A 22907-nucleotide genomic window follows, 5' to 3' on the forward strand; every position below is an offset into this window, starting at 1 on the left:
CATGATATTGGAGTTTTCCCATTATCCAATATGACAATATTTACAAGTCAACTTTAGCCGATACAGATGTTGATACCAATGTTTAAAGGCAGTTTACATCTGAGTCTTAGTGCTTAAAGCACACTTCATTGATCCATTGTTCCAGACTAAAACTCCACTAACTTGTTTGTTCATACATATTGATAGCTGCCAGATTTTTAAAGCCAAAATATCTGCAGAAATGTTCATTGGCATTGGATTTTTTTAAGCGGATATCATGCGGGCAGTATCGTTCATCCCTATCTGGACGTGCTCTACACTTCCAGGGAATTGGTCTAATGGGTGTCCTCAAGGCTTAATCGTTCTATGCACCAGTGTTGCAGGACAGCCTATTCAGATGACTTGTTGAAAGTAGGGCTGTAAGGGTGGAGGGTAAAATCTCTCCTAAGACACCTCACACCACAGGAAGATCTATCAAGGTAATCTTTAGATCCCTCAGATGGTTGGGCCTTTGATTGGAAGGAGGATGATGGGGTCTGAATGGACCCAGTTTATCTTGCAGTGTTTACCCTGCCTTAAAAACAATATCAGAAATTTTTATAAACATTCGAATTTATTAGAAAAGTTGCCCAACTGGACGAAAATGGCCTAATCGTTAGGTTGTGCTCCATGTACATGGTTGGCCCAGGTTAAAGTCTGGCCTGGGAATCCCCCTCACTAATACCCATTTCTGACTCTATCCTCTGTCCTTCTCTCTGAATAATGCCATGAAAAGCCAAAAAATACATTTAAAATGAGAAAAGGGGGCAACTATTTTTTCTTTACTCATAGACACCAGTGCTGCATGCAAAAATATTTGATATCTGAATGTAAAGCTTGCCTTACATGTCCAGCTCCGTAATGGGTTTTTGAAGCACTCCATTCTTTCACTGCTCTGAAATTTATGCTGCTGCTGAAACTTGTGCGGTTTTACAGATAGATTACTGCCATGCATCTTGTAGCTGTAGGATTCAGTAGTTTTTCCATGTGGTTCTCTGAGGAAATATGCTCAGTACATCTGATTTTATTAACAGTGTGGTCTCGGAGCATGCTGATCTGTAAATTGTCAATGTTGAATTTAAGACATTTGGGAACAACAATATTTGTACAAGCTGCTGATAAAATGCTTCATTTATCAGCAGCTAATGTGTTTAACAGAGGAGGACTGAATTCAAGTGGAAATGTAGTCGCATAAAATCGGTTCCTGTTTAAATGGAAAAATGTTTTTTTCATGCATCACAACAGAGCATCGATTTGTTTTTTATTCTTTAACACGTTCAAACCACTTCCAAAAACACATTCGACTTGTTCACATGCAGAGAATTACCTAAAGTGAGTGTTTACTGGAAGGATGTGCATCAGATGAAGTGATATCAGATGGAGAAGAGACAGAAGAGAGAGAGCAGAAACTCCCAAGTGCCCCCACTTTCCTAACCCCCTCCCTGTGTTAGTCAGTGTGGCCTGGGGCCGTGCCACGGTCCTTTCATGAGGGGAGAATGAAAAGGGAATGACAGAAAAGCAGAAAAAGAGAGACAGAATGAAGAGAAAATGAATGAAGAATCATACATATAAAGAGTGAAGGATAAAGTGGAGAGAGAATGAATACAGAGGGGAAAGAGAGAGAATTAAGAAGTTTCAAGTCACTTTGAATCAGCCATGACTTCTCCTGTCACTTTTGGATTTGGATGAAAGGATCACAGGAGTGGTTAGACAAGAGGGAAGAGGAGGAGAGATATTTTTCTTGCTCTTTCTTTTTTCAGCCGGGCCTTTTGCAAACGGAGTCACGACTCTCTAGTTAGCTGTGGATCAGATGGCTTTTAATGTGCCAGCATGTTCTGCCGTTTAACCCCCCAAACCACAGGGCTGGGCGCCTCTTCCCGTCACTTTCTCTACCTTCTCCTATTTTTCTTTTCACCTTCCACCTCCTGCTCTTAGCTGGAGAAACAGAAAGGCAGGCTGTACATGTGCTCCATGCTGTCATCTATAATAGCAGTTTACTCTGCACATACACTACGTATGTAGACACACATGGCGGAGGCAGGCAGCAGAATGCGAGTTTATCCTCATTTCAGACAGTTTTGTTTGTCTATACCTTCCCACAGATTGGCTAAGTCTAGTAGAATCCTGAATACAGTCTGTGTATATGCACATGTTTATATGTGTATCGTATACATGTGTGAGCCTGTAGAGAGTGTGTGGAGAACAGAAAAGAATGACGGTGCTCGGTCTGTATTGGAGAGTTGAGGTTTGTGGTTGGGGTCCGCTTCAGCAGGGGCTTTATTGTATAAGGCAATGGCTTATAGAGAGCTTCATATTTCAGATGGGGTTTTTGCTGGGTCAGACTTCTATATTTCTTGTCTTGCTGTGAGCAGTTTGGGGAATGGCTTTACTGATGCATAATCTATCATTTTTAGAGATTATTTGATTTAATTTCATGGATTTGTATATATCTGTCTTAAAAAGGCAATTTTATAGATGTACATATTCCTGTGCAGCTGTTAACAGTTTAAATATATTTTTATTTCATTTTTCTTTCCTTAATCTACACTCAGTACCCACAATGACAAAGCACAAACTGAATTTTAGAATTGTTTGCAAATATATTAAAAATAAAAAGATGAATATTCAGACCCTTTGCAAAAACACTGTAAATTTAGCTCAGGTTCCTCCCATTTCTCTTGTTTCTACACCTTGATTGGAGTCCACCCGAGGTAAATTAAATTGATTGGACATGATTTGGAAAGACACACACCTCTCACAGCTGACAATGCATATCAGAGCAAAAACCAAGCCATGAGGTCAAAGGAACTGCCTGCAGAGCTCAGAGACAGGATTGTTACAAGGCAGAGATCTGGGGAAAGCTACCAAAAGAAATTCTGCTGCACTGAAGATTCACAAAAGCACAGTGGCCTCCAAAATTCTCAAATGGAAGAAGTTCAGCACAACCAGGAGACTTCCAAAAGCTGGTCATCCGGCCAAACTGAACAATCAGGGGAGAAGGACCTTAGTAAAAGGGGTGATCAAGAACCCAGTGGTCACTCGGACTGAGCTCCAGAGATCCTGTGTGGAGATGGGACAAAGTTTGCAACAAAGCATTCGAAGGACTCTCAGACTGTGAGAAACATCCAGCAGTGAATAATGGTGGGGGCAGCATCATGCTGTGGGGGTGTTGATCAGCAGCAAGGACTGGAAGAATGGTCAGGTTTGAGGGAAAGCTGAATGGGGCAAAGTATAGAGATATCCTCAATGAAAACTTGTCCCACAGTACTCAGAACCTCAGACTCAGACTTCACCATCCAACATGACAGTGACCCTCAGCACACAGCCAAAACATCACAGGAGTGGCTTAGGGACAACTCTGTGAATGTCCTAGAGCTAGAGCTCTTACTTGAACACTATCCAAAATCTCTAGAGAGACCTGAAAATGTCTGTCCACCGATGGTCCCGTCCAACCTGACTGAACTTGAAAGGATTTGCAAAGGAATATGGCAGAAGATCTCCAGTCCAATTCAATGCAAAGCTTGTGTCATATTCCAAAAGACTCAAGGTTGTAAAAGCTGCCAAAGGTGCTTGAAATAAGTACTCAGTAAAGGATCTCAATATTTATGTCAATGAGATATTTCAGTGTTTTTCTTTTTTATAAACTTGCAAAAAATTCAAAAATTCAGTTTCCACTTTGTCATTATGGGGTATTGAGTGTACATTAAGAGAAAAAATGAATTTAAACGATTGTAGCATCAGGCTGTAACGTGACATTATTTTTAAAAAGTGAAGGGACGGGTATCTGAAAACTTTCTGAATGTACTGTTTATCTGTGACGATGGTATGCAAGGAGCTGGAAAATGGAAAAGCTGGTGTTGGTTTGATTTTGGGAGGAGTGTCATTGTGTCTGACTTTAGGCGAGTGCAATCTGGGGATTGTGAATAAACATTTTTGGCAGGAAGCACCAGTGTTGTAATATTGCATGCAAACACTTCGATAAACAGGTCCTAGACACATGGGGTTCCCTTGTGGAATAAACAAATGTCCTTGTTATGCATAAATGTTCCACTTTCTTTTGTTTTTTCAGCATTTATCCATTTGTCAAACCCTTATTTACCTTGAAGTCTCCATAAAACAATAAACAATATGTATTTTAGGTTTGTTGTATGACAGATGGCTATGCTTTGAGCTATCAGGCCTAATTTAAGTCATGAAAAACATCTCAAAGTGTGTAAAATTAAGTTCAAAATCACAAAAGATAAGGCAGAAATGTCTGCTCTAGACTTTCAAGGTAATTTAACGGATGATCTGTTAATGGTGATGTAAAATTAATAAAGTAGAAAAGAGTAAATACAGCTTGAAATAAAAGTCTAAATAGCATTGTCTTGACTGTAAAAGTATTTCTGTAAATTAACAGCATGTCAGTAGAGTCTTTTACAGTCCCGTTAACGACTTCTGGCAGTTTCATGACCCCCACTTTACAGCCATTGATCTGTTATTCAGTGGAGGAAGTGTGTGATCCATCAGTATGTGGGTTAGGTTTGTACTTTTAGGAAAGCGCCTGCTGCTGCCATGGATTCTGGTACCAGTAGAGCGTGCCTCGCTTCATCACGCCCGTCCTAGCAGTTGGACCCATCATCACCCTGTCCCAGTTGGGCCCAATCTTGTAACTTCACACCAGCCTCTCAAGTGGGCAAAGTCACACCACATTAAAGAGCCTGTTTGACTTGAAACCTCTGCTGAACCCCTCCAACCACACGCCTCCCTGTAACAACCCCCACCGCTACTGTCATATCCCATTGGACTCAGTCATATTTTTATTAATATCTTGCCGCCTTGCCTCGTTCCCCTGGCCTTTAGCGCTTCCAGAAACTTTAGTAAGAGAAGCAGTGAGGAGAGGAAAGTGGGAGGGAGGGGGTAGTAAAGGAGACTGAGATGGAGAAAACAATAGATCCGGTCTAATCAAACCAATCAGAGTAAGAAACTTAATCAGCCAATCACGGCGAGTCTGTGCTCAGAAGGGACATCTAGGTTTTACGTGTCGTTTCTTGTGTGCCTGGTAAGCTTACTGAATAAGAGGCTGTTGCTAAGTTGAATGAGCTTGTAGCATTTTTAAAGGATCCCTGAAACTAGATACTCTCACTGACATTTCATGGTCATAGTCAGGTGTTTACACCTAAATTATAGTGGAACATTTCTGCCTATGGCAACAGGTAATCATTCCTGCAATGCACTAAACACAGTTCAAAGATGTTGATTCTGCTCGTGAAGATAACGTTGAAATGCAATTATTATGCAGAACTTTGGCTCCTGGTTTTATTAGTGTGAAGCATTATATATATGAGGCATTCCACAAGTGATGGTGTAAGAGAGCAGCATTTTCAATCTGCCTCAGCTAGGAGTTATGTATATTTTCAAAGTAAGCTACATTTACAAATGACAGTATTTTTATCTGATTCCTCAGAATTACAAACTCTGACTTCAGTTCAAATGTGGAACTAGTTAAAGTGAGTAAAAAAAAAATGACCTGTTGTTGATTGTTACTTTTAACTTCTATTTTCTGTTTCTGTGGTGGCAGTATTACGCTCAAAGTTGATACTGTATGTTCTGAATATCATCACTGTTATGATTATCGTCAGCATTCAGCCTCATATATATGACCAAAACACAGCAGTGAAGGTACTCAGTTCATCACCTTCCCTTTCCTGTGATACCGCTAGATTAAAAGCAGTCAGTCCTCTGTTTTTTTCCAAAATATCTTTTTACATCTGCAATGCACAATAGTCACATCGCATGATGTGAAGCACATAAAGCTGTTGCCTCTGTGTTGTTTGATGAGCACCAAAACCCTGAGTTTTTATAAATAACTAGAAAAGCACTCAGAGGGCGAAGACCTCCGCCATCAGCCCTATCTCCCGATAGTGAAGAATCCTTTAAAAACATTCCTGGATCCAGACGGTGATCTGGATCACTCCCAAAATCTAATTTGCTGATTACTCCCTCCCCGGTGGGGTGGAGACATGGTGAGGCAAAGCATTGGCTTCACTACATGTGGACTGTCATGGCGGAAGCACCAATGGTCTCACCAGGCAACTGGAAGTCATGGCAGAGGGTGAATATTCCTCTATTCCTCCCAGCATTGTGAGTATGCTCACTACAATTCCCTGTCTTTCTCTCCTGCTCCGACTCGTCTCCTCGACCGGGCGTGCGTCTTTCAAACTCTATGAACTCCAAAACCTTGAATAGAAACACACCAAAAACTGCTGCTTGGATTGAAGTTACTCATGTCCGCCATCTCCTGGTGTAAAGTGGTAACAGTGCAGACCTCCGCCATTAGCCCATCTCCCAATAGTAAAAAATCCTTTAAAAAAATTCCTGGATCCAGACGGTGATCCGGATCACTCCCTAAATCTAATTAGTTCTTCCTTATGCCATTTCTGACATTTCCTGAAAATTTCATGAAAATCCATCCATGACTTTTTGAGTGATGTTGCTAACAAACTGATAAACAAACAAACTAACAAAACGAACAAACCCACCCGATCACATAACTTCCTTGGCGGAGATAATTATTGTTAAACTGTGTCTGATATAGCTATGAGCAGCCAGAGAACTGAATTGTCACAGATACACCAGTATAACGCTTCAGGCAGACGCTTAATCAAGTGAGGCAGATTTTAAGTTTTTTCTCACCAAGGTTATAATAGTTTTGGATTGTTCATTCGTTTTATTTTTATTTTGTTTTCACTTTCAGTTTTAAGTTTTAGTTTAGTTTTGATTAGTTTTTACAGTTTTGTTGGTTAAGTTCAGTTTTTATTTTGCAAAAATGCTTCATTTTGGTTTAGTTTTTATTAGTTTTAGTGTTAGTTTTAGTTGTTTTTTTTTTTTATTTACATGTCAGGGCTGAGTGAAGATACGTTTTTTTAAAAGCATATTCAAACAGGTTACTCTTTACTTAACATTTAATGTATTAAAAGATGATGTTTGAATACAACTCCAGAATTATAACTACAACTGAGTGAAGTCTTAACCAATTAAATCAGGCCATTTTACACTCCCCAGGCTAGGGTTTAGGTGCCAGTCAGTATGGTTGTGTCAAAGACTAAAACGAAGGATATTTTGTTTCCATTTTTCTTTTACTTTCTTCTTTTACATGACCAAGTGACGATGGAGAAATGGCAGTCCTATTTTTTTTTTTTTTTTTTTTTTTACAGTTAGGGAATCTTTTCATTAAAACTGAACTCCATAAAGTCTGAAAGGCTGAGATGTTTCAAGCTGCTATTGACTTTACCATATTTACTATTGGGGCTTTCATAATAAAAGCACTTGAGAAGTAATAACAGCTACAGACTTTTACTTAGAAGAAATTGACAGAAGTATTACTGATTTAACTTCGCTTCTACAGCAGCACCGGAAAGTTCATGCAAGAGAGTCTGGCTGCAGAAATCAGACATTCAACTGAGGTGTTTAAACTCCATAAGGTGTGTACAGTTAACCAAGGTTTCATTTTTGTGGATAAATTTGACATTTTAAGAGAAAAAAGATATTTAAAAGGGCTGACAGATTCCAGCCTCATGCTCAAAATGTTCCCAAAATGCTTTGCATTGGTCTCTCATTCACTAGAAGCACAAGCCTAAATATATCAGCATTTTAATACAGCTTTTCTCTTTCAATACAGGAAATTCACCCACAGAAATGAACTCTTTTGTACTACAAGAGCAGTTACAAAGAGGTAAACAGAGAGACTTATAAAGTAACCTTTCTGCGATTTTAGACTTAGACATGATTTGAGTTCGCCATCGCAGGTGTGTTTTATTTGTAGCTCTTAAATATGCATTTAACTGTGGTATCTGTTCTAATTTTGTAATACTGCTATATAATAAATAGTTACTGTAAAGAGCAATTAAAATATCGAATAATAATAATACATTTTATTTAAGGGCGCCTTTCATGACACTCAAGGTCACCGTACAAAAAGTACAAAAAAGTGCATTAAAACAGGCAAATACCATATTTCCCATTGGAAGTGTTCACAATTAAAGCACTTGAGAAATAACAACAGCTACAGACCTTTATTGGGAATGAATTACTGTGATATGATACTGTATTTAGGCCATGCACCCAGGCCGAGCTGCAGTATGAGTGAGCTTTGGTTTAAGGATTTTAAATCACAAGGCTGGTTATTTTGACTGAATGTAACTTTAAACATCATAAGAAATGGTTGATAATCTTTGAGTGATTTAAAAACGTGTTTGGGCGCTGTTGTAGCTCGGGGAGTAGAGTAGGTGCCCATAGGCAGAGGCTGTAGTCCTCAATGCACTGGTAGCAGGATCAGTCCGCCGGTCTCAGTGCTTGTCTTCCCAGATTTTCTCTCTCCCCATTTCTCCTGTCTCTTTTCAGCTGTCCTATCAAATAAAGGCAAAAAACACCCCCAAAAACAATCTTGATTAAAGACAGCTAAAGGTTTATAAGTTACGTTTAAGAAAAAAAGGGCCGTTGCATCTTTCTTCACTCTCCACTTTTGCTCCTCCCCTTTGTTTAATTTCATTTAAAAGAAATATAAAAATTACAGTACATATGTGAAATAAAAGAATGTCATACTAAGTTTTATCAATTATTTTTCAGCCTTAGCACCAACTGACTTTTTTGCATATTGCTAATTCTTATTCAGCAGTTCTGCATATTTTTGTAGATGACAAAAAAAAAAAAAAATCAGTATTTTCAACTTTAATAGCTTCTTTCACAAGGGTCATGAGAATATGGAGACAGTTCTCATTTATTAAATCCTTACAAACACTTAAGTTGCTGGAAGATCATATGGAAGAGGATTAGAGCCACTGTAAAAAAAAATTTTGAGATCCATTTTTTTTCTTACTTGTGAGATTAAAGTCAGATTCAAAGAAAAAAGTAGGGATTCTGAGATTAAAGTCAGAATTCTGACTTTTTTATCACAAGTTTAAAAAAAAAAAAAAAAAAAAAAAGCATCTTAAAATGTATATTTTTTCCAGTGGCCCTAATCCTCTTCCGTAGTTTCGTCCACGTGTCTTTTGGTGTCGTTAGCATGAGTTACCACCAGCCAGTACCAAAGCTCAGCATGTAAACATACTTCTGAAAATGTTAACTGTAAAAATAGCCACCGTTTTGATAAAAGCACTAAAATTCATGGCCTGTTTAGCAGCACATTCGAGGTTATTTATTGTTGTTCACATTCAGTTAAACTATTTTGTTACTGACTTGCTTCATGATTGTAGAAACAAAATCCTGTCAAGTATGGTTGATATGGATTTGTTTGAAAAATAGAACTGAGAAAGGACTTACTGCAGTTTCTATTTAAAATAAGTACACAATAGAGTACTGTATGGTTGAGGCGACAAGACTTTACAACACAAATCCAATATTAAAACCACAAACCAGAGAAAAAGTAAAACTATGAGCCAAGCAAACAAACAAGATATGGAAAATAAGGAGAAAGGATCTGTAGGAGGCAGAGAAAGGCCTGTTTGTGTTCCTCCTCATGCCTTCGCTCCTTCAAACCCTCATTCTTTGCCTGGTGAAATGGAGACTCGGCTTGGTATTCCTCTCTCCTTGCCAGAAACCACAGAGTGACAAAATCCGTGGGGTGTCATAAACGAGCGAAGCCAGGGGGAGAAAGGTGGTCGGGAGGAAAGGGGGGGGCGTTGAGAAGAGGGGATGCAAGGGAAGACAGTCGGATCCATCTGGTCCTGATAAGGCAGAGTGGAAAACAGATGAGTGCGGTGAGCGAGGAGAGGGGGGTGGAGGAGGAGAGGAGGGATGGAGCGTGGATCTAGTTGGAAAGATATTCTGTCTGGCGTACCCTATCAGTCCCCCGCCCTCCTTTTTCGTCTCACCATTCTACTCAAACTCCATCTCTGCCTTCCCAAGCCGACTTAAGCAACAGTTTGTTGCCCGAGGAAAGAATGAGAGAAAGAAGGAGGCAACAAAGGAGGGAGTGTTCGCCTCGCTCTCGCTTTCTTTCTCTCTCTGTCATTCCTCCGAACCTCCCTAATCCCTCGCTGGGTGCCATCTTTCATCACGGCCTACCATGTGTGTATTATCCTCTACAGAACACTTCCCATTAATATAATAAGGGCTGCCAGAAGCACTTAGCCTTTTGAGCCTGTGTGAGATATAGTAGATAATACTGTGTGAGTTTCTCCCTCATGCACACACAAACACACAGTCCTCGCTTTGAGAAAGAAACGACACGTACAGGTCTGACTGCCAGACGGTCCCCCTCTAAAACTTCCAACATTTATCTCATGGCCAATACACCGAAGTGACTCTCTCTGCTGCTTTTTCTTCCGGGGGCCGTCACTCCTCACATCCTCTCCGTCTGGGCTGGCAGGAGATGACTTGGCAGGTGTCTGACCTGCTCTGCATGTGAGATGAGAACCATCCACAGTCACTCTGTGTTTGGAAATGAAATGTCAGGCTCAGTATCCAGTCAGTCCTGATATGGAGATGCAATCATAGCAGGAGTATTGCAGACACAAGAGTTGTTGAGGTGTTATTTAGACAGATGTGCTGCTTGTAGGTCCGGTATGTTCAGAGTTATGAATCTGATGAAGAGGACCTGCACCAGACGGGAGTCTGGCTTTTTATTCAAAGCAGAAGTTCAACATTTTAACATGGTTAATGCTTAATAGTGAGAATTTTATAAGTATCTTAAGCCTGTATACTAAGAAGTAGTATGAATAGATGGACACAGACAGACCAGCATAGCTCAGTATAAAGAAGTTATACAGGAAATGAGCTAAAAACGTCAACAATAATTTCAGGAAGGCCTGAGCCTGAAATCTTCCTGAGTTGCTAACAGGGGGAGACTTTCCCTGTCATTCAGGAAAAGGAGTTAGTTTAGGTTTGTAGTTAGGTTTGTTTTAAGTAAAACTTGAAAGGTTTACAAAAATGGCAGAAGAAAAGCCTTTTAGTTTACAACAGTGCTACTACTTCACTTTGCAGAAGTACTTTTGTTTTCAAAAACAGGAAAAATGTTCCTGTTTTTGAACATATTGAGTTATTTTTAAAGCAGTACGGTAAAAGATTCAGGTCTTGTATTTTCTTATGCAACTTAATATTTGTATGTTCTGAGCTGAGAAAACTGTCATTAATCTGTGCATTTTCCTTGATAACCAAACAAGTAAACTCATAATATAAGGATGTAACGGTATTAAAATCTCACAGATATCACTGTAACAAGTGCACGGTATCATATTTATTAAGGTAATAAAAAATAACCTAAGACAATAAAATAAAGACCCGGAAACAAAGGTGGCGTCAACAACAGTTGCACTGAATATTACAACTTTAACCAAAAATCTCTCAAGCAAACCCCAACACAAGGTTTATTCAAGACAGTCTGGCAGCAGACCAAAGCCTTAGATGCCCCCTCTTGCAGACCACTACTGTGAGTTGTGTCTGTCAGAACAGAAATACATTCTAAAACTTTCCAAATAAAATCTGATTAAACTTCTCGTTAGGGCTAGGGTAAGAGTTAAAGGTTAGGGTTTGAATACCAAAAGTGAAATGTCTAAAACCTGATTACAAAACATTTAATAGAGCCAAGAAAACAGTCTGCTTGCAGGAAAGATGCTTGTCTTCCATGAAAACACTGTAACACAGCTGATGTAGCTAAGGCCACTGTAGATACGTAGATAATGTACCTAGCAAACATAGCTTAAGCTAAAGCAAAAGATGGTAAATATACTACGTTGGATAATGCTACATCTGCTAAAGCTATATCTGCTTATGAGTAGTTATGTGAACAGTGGCTCACTTTAGCTTTGTTAGCTTAGCTCAAGCTATCATAGCTACATTGGCTAAATAAAGCTAAAGCAAGCAACCATTTGCATAACTACTTCTAAAACAGGTCTAAACATAAATTAATCCCGGATTAGACAGTGGCCTTTTCTCTGTTTTAATTACCTCCGCCAAGGAGGTTATGTGATCGGGTGGGTTTGTTCGTTTTGTTAGTTTGTTTGTTAGTTTGCTAGTTTGATTGTTGGCAACATAACTCAGAAAGTTATGGATGGATTTTGATGAAGTTTTCAGGAAATGTCAGAAATGGGATAAGGAGTAACTGATTAGATTTTGGGAGTGATCTGGATCACCGTCTGGATTCAGGAATTTTTAAAAGGATTTTTTACTATTGGGAGATAGGGCTAATGGTGGAGGTCTGCGCTCTCTGAGTGCTTTTCTAGTTTACGAAATGTTTCTTAGTCTGTAATGTTTGCAGTGTGGTTATTTCATGAACGTAACTGCCAGATTTTGTTTATGAATAAAGTTGAATTCTGGCAGATGCAGCAACTCACCATAGTGATCTGCAAGGGTGAGAGAGTCTGGTTTGCAGCCAAACCCCTTCTTGGTTGTTTACTTAACAGTATACCTCAGTTTTCTTTAAATGCTAATTATGACTTAATGGCAGAGAAAAGCTGTTAAAAACTAGCAACACTAGGCTGGTTTGCATTGCTACGCATTCCAGCACATTTTAAGCAGAGAAGCAGTTGTACACAAACAGGATAATGCTCCAGTCTCTCATTGATTTGCAAAGTGTGATGGTGGTAACTGCACTTGAGGTCCTCAGTGCATGTCTTAGCAGTTTATACATGTGTATTGAACACATCATTATACTTATATTATAATATATATATAATATATTTTAGATGGAAGCACATCTTACTAACCAGATTTCACAGTAACTTAGCTTGATATAGAGATATTATATTATAGCAACAATACAATATCATTCATCTGCTAATTTTATGAACCAGTATAAAGTCATTATGACTGCTTTTTCAGTTACATTGCCCTAGCTTACTGATTGCTTGATTACACATTTGTTTTTTTTTGTTTTTTTTTTTGTGCTATATAGTTTCATTTTGCATATCAGTAGTTGTAGGAGGTCAGTTCAACCAAGTCAGTCTGACCTGACATGAATGAAGAGGAACCCCTGTGATACCTAATAGAACAACAGTATGGCATGTGTGTACATTGCTTTATCTTTATTTGTACTGGGAATGTCATAACCTGACATGCCAGGTCGAATTTTTTAAATATCCTTTGCATGGATGTATATTATATTCATCTGAGAAATCTTACGAAGAAAGCATTTGGGAAGGTCAGGACTTTAAAAAAAAATTCTTGGAAGGTGATTGAAGGAACACTCTGTCTGACACATTCATGACGGACCAGTCAGAGCGACAAGACAAAATTATGTTGTACGCATGCGCCTTTATTGAAGTTGCCATAGATTGTTAATGGTGGAGTTTCTCTGTGAATAAAATTGATGCCAAGGCCAGTCGGGAGAAATGCAAAAAATTTATTTTCAGCTCATTCTCTAGTTTAAAAAAGTTCTGATTAAACTGCTGTTTGCCTACAGCTACGTCTAAGCTAGTAGCTACCACGCAGCAGCCATTGGATACACCTGCAAACAGCACCTGTAACAATTGCAAATCCATGAGAGCAAAAACATCTTTTCTGTCATAAAAAGCTTTCAGTGTTGCTCTCTGCCTCCATTTAAATAAAGACACGTCCAGTTCTGACTAAACTGCCACTGTGGCTAAGTCCAGGCAAATCAGTCCACCAGCAGCCATTGCATATTTACACTCACACAACTAACCCTTTCCCCTGTAACTCTCACCAAGTCATGTCAAAGCAGATGAGCAGAAGAGCGAAAGCTTGTAGTGTTGTTTTTAATCTTTATTTAATGCAGAAGCGTGGTCATGTTCTGGTAAAATTGTACTAAAGCTATGTCCACGCTCATCGCTGCATTGGAGGCAGCTATTGCAAACAGCTTCGAGTACAACTAATCTCCCGCTGTAGCCACCACCTCGTCCTCAAATGATGATGATTGGTCAGACCAGTGTTCAGTTCAGTAGAAACGCTGTGGATTGGAGCTTTTCAAGATGGATTCGCCTGATGACAGAGGATGGCAAATCCATCTGCTTTGCAAGGTTAGGAATGTTAAAGTATGGAGAGAAATGACTTCTTGCCAAAAAATACCCATAGATACAGAAGTTTGTCTCCACTTGGCTGAGAGGTCACCTTGGTAGGGATCTGACTATCAAAGGTAGCTAAAGCTTATGTTTGCTGTTCTTTCTAGTCTGTCAGACCCTGAGTTAGACCATAATTAATGAAACAAATACTGTGCATTACTGATGACTTTATAGACGCTCACAAGTGTGCCAGAAGTAAGTTATGGCAGTAGCTTTCGGTTATGTAATCAGTCTTCTTGTATTACTCTAATCCACCAATGCTCAAACGTCTGCTTTGATAAAGAATGCAGGATTTACATTTTAAATATGTTATACAGTCATGTTTACACAGTGTGACATAAATTTCCTCTTACTGATGCATAAGCAGTATTTGATTCTTGATGGCAAAGGCTCATGAATGAATAAAAAGTTGACAGAAAGACTGCAGAAACAGCTGAAACATAATCAAGGCCTCCATAATTCAGCTCTAATCTCAGTCATTAATTTTATACATGACATTCAAATTGAAAATCTGCTTTAGAGTGTCAGGCAATTCCCTTTAAGCTTAAATCATAAACTTCTGTATAGCACGGGACAAATTGATCTTATTTCAGCACCAAATGTCATACAGTATTTAAAAGGCACAAAACTCTGAAACATATGTGCCGATGTGACATTTGATTAGAAGCATTTAGAGAGAGCTGCTTTCATGTTAAATCCAAGTTTCTGCTGGTAGGCGCCTCAAAGTGCACTATGGGGACAAAGTCGGCTAATTTTCAGTAGCTCTTTCACTAAGCCTGACAGTACATTAGCGGGATGATGGCATAACCTGTGGTTTCTCAAAGAGGCGATTCAGAGTTTAGTCAGGATTTTTCCTCTTTAGATGGGGACACTGATAGGGCACAGGAGTTAAACTAACATATGGAGCAAATAGAAGCAGGTCTTGATTTGATTTAGCTCCTCTTTGTCATTACTCATGTGGGGTAGAGATGTTTACTTAGGGTGATAACTAGTGGAAAAATGACAGGAGAGTGTAGAAAAGAGGGATGTTTTCTGTTTTTGTCTGTGTTATGCTTGTGGATTTGTGAGTTTGTTTTTCATTTTGGATGGTGTTAATAGTAAAAAGGAGGGTCATAATGGTTTCCACTGGAAAGATTAAAAGGTTGAAGGATTCTGTTATAAATTTAAAGGAATTAAATCATTGAAATGCATTTATAAACAAAGCTACGATTAAAGTTTGTTAGGCAGTTAAACATTGTTTGTTGTTTTTTTTGATGGTTTTTCACCACCAAAGCTCAGTTTATTTTTAAGTCTGGACATCTAAAGCAACTCCCCAAACCGTTCATCTGGAGGTTGTGACTTTTCCAGAGAAATAAAACAGAGGGAAAGCATGCACAGTGTTTTCTTTCCGGCTGGTTTGTTTTCCAGTCTCTCTCTAAAATGAACTGGGTTTTGGAATTGGCAGTTTCAGACATGGCTTGGTGGACGGGAGCTTGTGAGAGGCAAAAAAGGTTTTATCATCAGCAGTCTGTAGGTTTTTAGGCATCAGTGTTTTTAAATGATCTATTATTAGCAAGGACAGATGAAACTGTTTGTAAACTGTTTTTGTTTCCAGCTATGTTAACACATTGAGGCATTGTTTGTTAGAAATAACCGATTGGTACATTCAGGTTAATTGTACAGCTCTGTTACTCAGAGGTAGTGGATTCAGGATTCAAGTGTTCAGACCCCCTTTACTCTTTTCAGTTTTGTTATGTGGCAGCCTGATTTTACAGTCAGTTACATTATTTTTTTCTTCCATTAATCATCACTAATCTACATTAAAAAACTGAAATATCACATTGACACAAGTATTCAGACCCTTTACGGAACACTATAAATTTAGCTTAGGTTCCTCCCATTTCTATTGATCTTTGCTGAAATGTTTCTACACCTTGATTGGAGTCCACCTGTGTAAATTAAATGGATGGACATGATTTGGAAGGGCACAAACCTCTATATAAAGGCTTCACAGCTGACAATATCAGAGCAAATAACGAACCATGAGGTCAAATGAGAGCTCAGAGATAGGACTGTTGCAAGGCACAGACTGGGGAAGGCTTCAAAAAAGTCTGTTGCACTGAAGTCTACCCGGAGCACACAGTGACTTCCATCAAATGGAAGAAGTTTGGCACACCCAGGACTCTTCTAAGAGCTGGTAACTCAGCCACACTTAGCAGTCAGGGAAGAAGGACCTTACTAAGAAAGGTGACCAAGAACCCGGTGGTCCATCTGACTGAGCTCCAGAGATCCTGTGTGGAGATGGGACACAGTTCCAGAAGGACAACCATCACTGCAGCCCTCCACTGATCTGGGCTTTATGGCAGAGTGGCTAGACAGAAACCTCCCCTTGGTGCAAAACACACAAATACCTGCTGGAATTTTAAAAAAAAGCACCTGAAGGACTCGCAGACTGTGAGAAACAAGATTGTCTGGTCTGATGAAACCAAGATTGAACTGTTTGGCCTCATTTCTAAACATTATGTCTTGAGAAAACCAGATACTGCTCATCACCGGCCCAATGCCATCCCAACAGTGAAGGATGGTGGTGGCAGCATCATGCTGTAGGGGTGTTTTTGAGCAGCAGGGACTGGGAGACTGGTCAGGGTTGAGGGAAAGCTGAATGGTTCCTATTCAACTTGACTGAGCTTTAGAGAATGATCAAGTTTAGGTTTTTTTGTTTTGTTTTGTTTTGTTTTTATTTAACATTTCTAAAATTCTGTTTTTACTTTGTCATTATGGGGTAACTTAATGTAGATTAATGAGAGAAAAAATATTTAAACGACTGTAGTATGAGGCTGAAACATGAAATAAAAAAGTGAAGGGTGTTTGAATACTTCCTTCCTACTTCTTCAAAATACAGTATGGTAACCCTGGGCTGCTTTAACAGAAAGTCACTTGTGATCACATTTCCTACCTGTAGGTGTCGTAACAGCTGCTTTCTAAAGTTCCCGGTTCTCATCAGTCTTTGTCCTCTTTAAACTGCACTTTTGTATACATGGCTTGTACGTATTAGTTTAATATTTAATGTGTACATCATTATGATTATTATTCTGTTACTCTCTATTAAAGCTGTCGTTAAAAGTAGTATTATTATTAGCATTAGCAGCGTTAAGGCCATCAGCCATGTCTAACATTTCTAATGTTACCACACTTTTACTCTGTTAACGCCAGTTCCTGTGGGGATTTGATTTGGAGTTTTCTAATAAATAATGATGCCTGAAAACAGATTCAGACCTGACATACTGTTTTCAGGAACTCTAAAACTGTCATCAACAGTTTCTTCAACAAAATCTATGATCTTATTGGGCAACTTTTGCGAAAAGCACCCTGCATGTTTTTACAGTTTATCTGTTTTTAATTGTGCTGCCTGTCTGTGAGCTTCTTGTTCAACGCTTTCTTGGCCCTGTCATGCCTGTAATTTATTATTCTTCCCAACCTGGCTCTGCTGCTTCATGGGATGGATGGAGGGATAGATTTAGGGGTAAATTTGTCAATGCAAAAAACCACGTACCCTCCTGTAGCGTTTTCTCATAACTTCACAGCACAGATGCTTTAGTGGCTGTGGGTCAGGGAAGGCTAGCTACTGCCCACAGAAGCCCATATGGGATGAGCACTGAAGAGGAACCAAAACTCAATAAACACAGTGTTGGCGAGGGAGGGAGTTCAAGGGTGCGCTTGTCATGATGGAGGCTACAGTGAGCGCTCTAGTGGATGCTGGGGTTTTGATGCTGTAATGTGAAACGGCTGCTGGAAAGAGGACTACAATTCCCCTCTTTGTCTGGTCTCCGCCCTAGCGTCACCCCTCTCTCTTCTCCTCAGCAGACCCTCACCGTAACCAAACTCATCATCTCCCCTCTGCGTCTATCTCCTCGTGTATGCCACCCATCGTGCTGCCTTGATCACCCATTCCTGCTCACGCTTGGTCTAGCGTTACCGTTTTCGCTTCACATCTTTCTTTGTTTTTGCTCTTTTCTCACTGTCTGATATTTTATCTTCAGATTTCATCAGAACAAACATTTTAATTCTGCTCTTTGCTCTGTTGGTTTATCATGATAGATCTCTTTAGAATGCTCCTATAAAATAACCTCACACCAAAATAAAATCTGTTATCTCACCCTCCCGTCTTTCTCTTTTCCCAGTCTCCTGTAGTATCTGTGGGCTTTGCCAGGTTTCATCCCAACCTGGTGGTGGGTGGGACATACTCTGGACAGATCGTCCTGTGGGACAACCGCAGTCACCGTCGGACCCCCGTCCAGAGGACTCCTCTGTCTGCTGCTGCACACACTGTAAGGCTGTCTCCGTAATCAATCAAACACATGGATGATTCTAATTCTGTCTTTAATAGCAATTATTATTTTGTACTTGTTTCTGGTATTTATGTTTGGTGCTGGGACTGTTCTGGTATTCCCCCTGCTTTTCCACAAGCTTGCGTGGAAAGCATCAAGCATGGAACAGTGCATGTTCCTGCTCTTCCTTTGCCTACAAGGAGAGCCTGAGGCAGGGAGAGAAGCAGCGATAAACCTAAAGCACCATAGGTGTCAATGACAACAGAGGGGCATTGGTTAAGTCAGATGCAGAATGGAGGAGGAGCTGGGGTGGAGGAGGGTTACAAACAGCAGCTAGCAGAGGGAGCATCAAATCGTAGCCAGGCTAGTGCAGCTTAAAAAAGGCAGTATGGGTGTGATTAGCCACTCGTGTGCTTTGAAGCGAATCAGGTAGCCATCAGCTAATGAGGGATTGCATGATTTCAATCATGTGGCAGAGCCTGATGCTGTGGCCTAGCTGAACTAACATTTTGTGCTTAATTTATTTATTGGCTTTTAACATCACAGACGTCATGATCAGCAAATCAAGTCATTAAGCACTAAAAGAATTTCTGTGTTACTCCAAGCTTATATACATTGAACATGTCTTAATTGCTGTTCTATTCAATTAAAATTTGCACTGGATAAGATGTATTCACTGGACAGTAAACCAACATTTTGGTTTCACCAATGAATTTCACACAATGAATGAGAAAAGCTGTTAAAAGTGCCCTTCCTGGTGCATGCTGTGATTGATCCCAGAGTGGTTTATTAGTAGCTTGCAGCATTAACCCAGGAAGGCCACTTTTACCAGATTTTCTCCCTAATTTATTGAAATTTATCCTTGAAAAAAACACTAGTTTATGGTTTAATAAATACACTTTATAGAGTCCTGTTTTATTAAATAAAGCCCTCGGTTTAAAAACCACAAGTAAGTAACAGAGCTGTGCTGTGCTGTGCTGTGCGTATGGTCCCTTCTTGATATGCTAATGTCTGGGGTGGGCACATCATTACAGCAGTGGGGTGGGCGGTTCCTCCATTATGAGAAAAGAAAGCACAGCCCTTGGCAGAGGAATATCATGGTCCATCACAAGTAAGCAGCACAAAACATGAATGAGACAAGGCAACAGAACAGCGTCCTACAAAGTGGGAGATAAGTTTATGGCCACCACTGTCATAAATGTGTCTTTCCTTTGTTGTTTTGTTGTTTCTCCTGTCCTTCTTCTCTTCCTGCTTTCTACCGCCCCCTACCTCTTCTGTTTACCCTTCAACCCCAGCGTGGCTTTAGCTGATAGCTGTCACCATGAGTCTGGTTCTGCTCGAGATTCCTGGGAAGGTTCACCTCTCCACTTTAACAGGGCTAAATATACTGCTAGCACTGGGCTCATGGTGATTAGCACTGGTCTTTATCATAATAGGCCACATCAGAGAGGATGGTCTGGACCTGCCCCCTTTGGAAAGTGTCTTGAGATAACTTCAGTTATGAATTGGTCCCACTTTCTTAGGTTGCAGTCTTTGACAAAACATTTAGCATCTCCACAGCAATGGTAAACATGTCATGTCTTTCTTGGTAGCTCTGTCATGGCAGAGGAAAATGGACCAATAAACCAATAAAAATCTCTGTTTTTGAAAACTGAAATATTTCAGGTTATCTGCGTGTTCAACTAATAAATATATGAAACATAAGAGTAGTGATTTCCTGATTAATGTAGACATTTCAGAGCCAGTATTCTACATATTGTACCTTTAATGTTCCCATGGGAAAATCTGTCTTGGACTCCAAGTGCTGCATGCATTTTAGCTGTACGTAAATGCATGTTAAAGCAGCTATAAGCAGATTTCTGATACACATACACTAACCTTGAGCAGTCAGACTTTAGAGGCTATGTTCAGACACTCCAGTGAACTCACAGACCCTCAGCTAATAACTGACCACGGTACTGTACACAGCAATATCTTCAGACCAGGGGGCCTCTGTGACCACGGCCTCAGTTCGCTTCAGACGCAGACGTCTACATGCCAGCTGTGATGTAGGTTTAAACTCTAATAATGAGGCCGTCTTTCTCATCCTCTCTGGTCAGCCAGCTAGCATGCAGCTGATTACTGAACAGGCTCTTTGTGCTGCCTGGTACACAAATCTGTTAGTGTGGAGTAATGACATAATGCTGTCACACAGCAGGCTGTCTGTGAGCTGCTGGGCCATAAAGTGTCTCATGATGTCATGTGTTTACGGGTAAAATTTCATTATTGTCACCAAACCATGTTTAACATCCAATTTTATAAATAAGAGACAGCTGAATTAATGAGTTATTTTATGCAGTGGCTGCTGTCTGTTTATGGCAACTATCTGTGACCTTATCTCTTTGTTTGTGATCTCTGAACATTTGTGTTCATCTTTACATGCCTCTCTGTGTGTGAGCAGCACCCAGTGTACTGCGTAAACGTGGTCGGTACGCAGAACGCCAACAACCTGATCACTGTGTCTACAGACGGCAGGATGTGCTCCTGGAGTCTGGACATGCTCTCCCAGCCACAGGTAGCCCGCACCTCATCACCTACAGCAGCACAGGACTCACACTGACTGATTCTGACATGTTAGCACTTCATTTCTGTGTTCATACGTGTAGCTTAACACATGCACTTTCTACAACTTGGATTAAAGCCTCCTTCTCATGTATGTAGGAGACCATGGAGCTGGTGTATAATAAATCCAAACCAGTGGCGGTGACAGGCATGGCTTTCCCCACGGGGGACGTTAACAACTATGTGGTCGGCAGTGAGGAGGGCACTGTGTACACTGCATCCAGACACGGCAGGTGGGTGGGTTTAAACTCAGAGAACAAGAAACTTCACAGACAAATCCATGCAGCAAAAAGACTACTTCTTTTTGCAACACTTTGTAACATTTTATAAGATTAAATTGATTATTTGCTCTCAATTTAAGGATTTAATTGTTTCACCTAAATCAAAGATCACTTGCCGCGCTTTAATTTACTTGTGGCATCCTAAGTATGCAGTAAACCTTCACTGTTAGTATTAAAACATGGTTACACACAACCGCAGCACTGACTGGTATAGCTATGTGTCTCCCTCCTCTGTCTTGTCCCCTCAGTAAGGCCGGTATCTGTGAGATGTTTGAGGGCCACCAAGGACCAGTCACGGGTATCAGCTGCCACAGTGCAGTGGGCACTGTTGACTTTTCCCACCTCTTCATCACTTCCTCCTTTGACTGGACCGTGAAACTATGGAGCACCAAGGTACAGTGTTGGAGAGGAAGGGGATGTGTGGGGGGTTGATTATGGAGCCTGGGAGGTTGAAGAGAGAGAAAATGTGTGAGTGAGGGGGGAGAGCTGAGTGCTGTAGGTGAGAAACTTTTTGGAAAATCTTTTTTTTTCTTACTTCTCGTGTTCTTTTGTGTGTGCTTGTGGGAATAAGCTCTGTTACTTCGTTTGTAAGGACTGTATGAGCTTGTGGTTAACCATTTAAATAGTAAAAAAACACAATGAGCTCCTCTAATAAGGTGCACTTTTTTTGCAATTTGGAGTCTGAATTGCACTCAGAATCAGAATTGGGTTTTATTATTTAAGTATATTTTCACATACAAGGAATTTGACTTGGTGTTTGGTGCAAAACAAATAACATAGAGGAAAAATAGAAATATTAAGGGGGTAGAAACTTGAATAGATTGTTTTAGAAAAAACAGCAGTGAAATAAAAAAATAGAAAATAGAATATATCATCACGAAACGTATGTACAAAGGTGCAAAATAGAGATGTGTGGGTATACTGCTGAAGAGGTTATAGTGCAATTTTTTCTAAAGGGATATAACAAACACAATATGCAGTTATAGACAGAAAAGACAAAGTCTTCTGTGCGTTAATATAAAGCATAAAGTCTGTGTAGACTTAAGTTGTTTTTGTCTGCTGATTCTGGGGTTCAGTGAGAGTCTGTGAGAAGAGAGCTAGTGTACTGGTCATGAGGCTGACAGCAGAGGGGATGACATTGCCTTTGTGATGGGAGGTTTTGGTCTTGACGGACCTCAAAAAGTCCATGTCTAGGGTGAGAGAGGTCGGCTGCAATTTTACCTGCACGCCTCAGCATCCTGGAAGTGGGCAGGTGGTAGGATGCAGCCAATCCCCCCTCTGTAGAGCGATAGGCGTCAGCCTGCTTCTGTCCTTGCTGTGACTGCTGCGAACTAGACAGTAATCGAGGATGGACTCAGTGATGGCGTTGTGTCTCCACCTTCACTGTCTTCAGAGCGTTGAACTCCAGGTTGTTCTGACCGCACCAGGTCACCAGATGGTCTACCTCTGTGAGAACTTGTACTGAAAGAGCTTTGGTGTTAAAGCTGTAAATACTCAGCACCTTTGCTAAAACTAAGTTGAATAAAAGATAAACACACTATTTCTGATGAGTCTTTTTCAGTTTAAGTCCCTAGTTGTTCGCGGGGGGGGGATTCTGCATAGAAAAGGCCATGTTTTGAGCTGTTTACAATTATGCCAAGTGTTCAAAGTGTGAAAATAAAAATATTCTTAAATCTTGAGCTACCTTTGTTTTGTGATGGGGGGGG

At 40.2% G+C, this 22907-nt stretch overlaps 1 protein-coding gene across 5 annotated transcripts in view; it reads left to right on the top strand.

The window, feature by feature from the left end:
• Positions 1 to 22907, top strand: part of LOC121523994 (cytoplasmic dynein 1 intermediate chain 1) — a 110417-nt gene that overhangs the window by 66210 nt on the left and 21300 nt on the right. For all 5 annotated transcript variants that reach the window (XM_041809134.1, XM_041809132.1, XM_041809135.1 and 2 more), the window contains 4 exons: positions 18173 to 18319; positions 20760 to 20873; positions 21020 to 21153; positions 21450 to 21594. In XM_041809134.1, coding sequence (XP_041665068.1) covers positions 18173 to 18319; positions 20760 to 20873; positions 21020 to 21153; positions 21450 to 21594 — 540 coding nt within the window. The remainder of the gene's footprint in view (positions 1 to 18172; positions 18320 to 20759; positions 20874 to 21019; positions 21154 to 21449; positions 21595 to 22907) is intronic.

This window comes from Cheilinus undulatus, linkage group 16 (assembly GCF_018320785.1).
Source record: "Cheilinus undulatus linkage group 16, ASM1832078v1, whole genome shotgun sequence".
NCBI classification, from domain to species: Eukaryota; Metazoa; Chordata; class Actinopteri; order Labriformes; family Labridae; genus Cheilinus; species Cheilinus undulatus.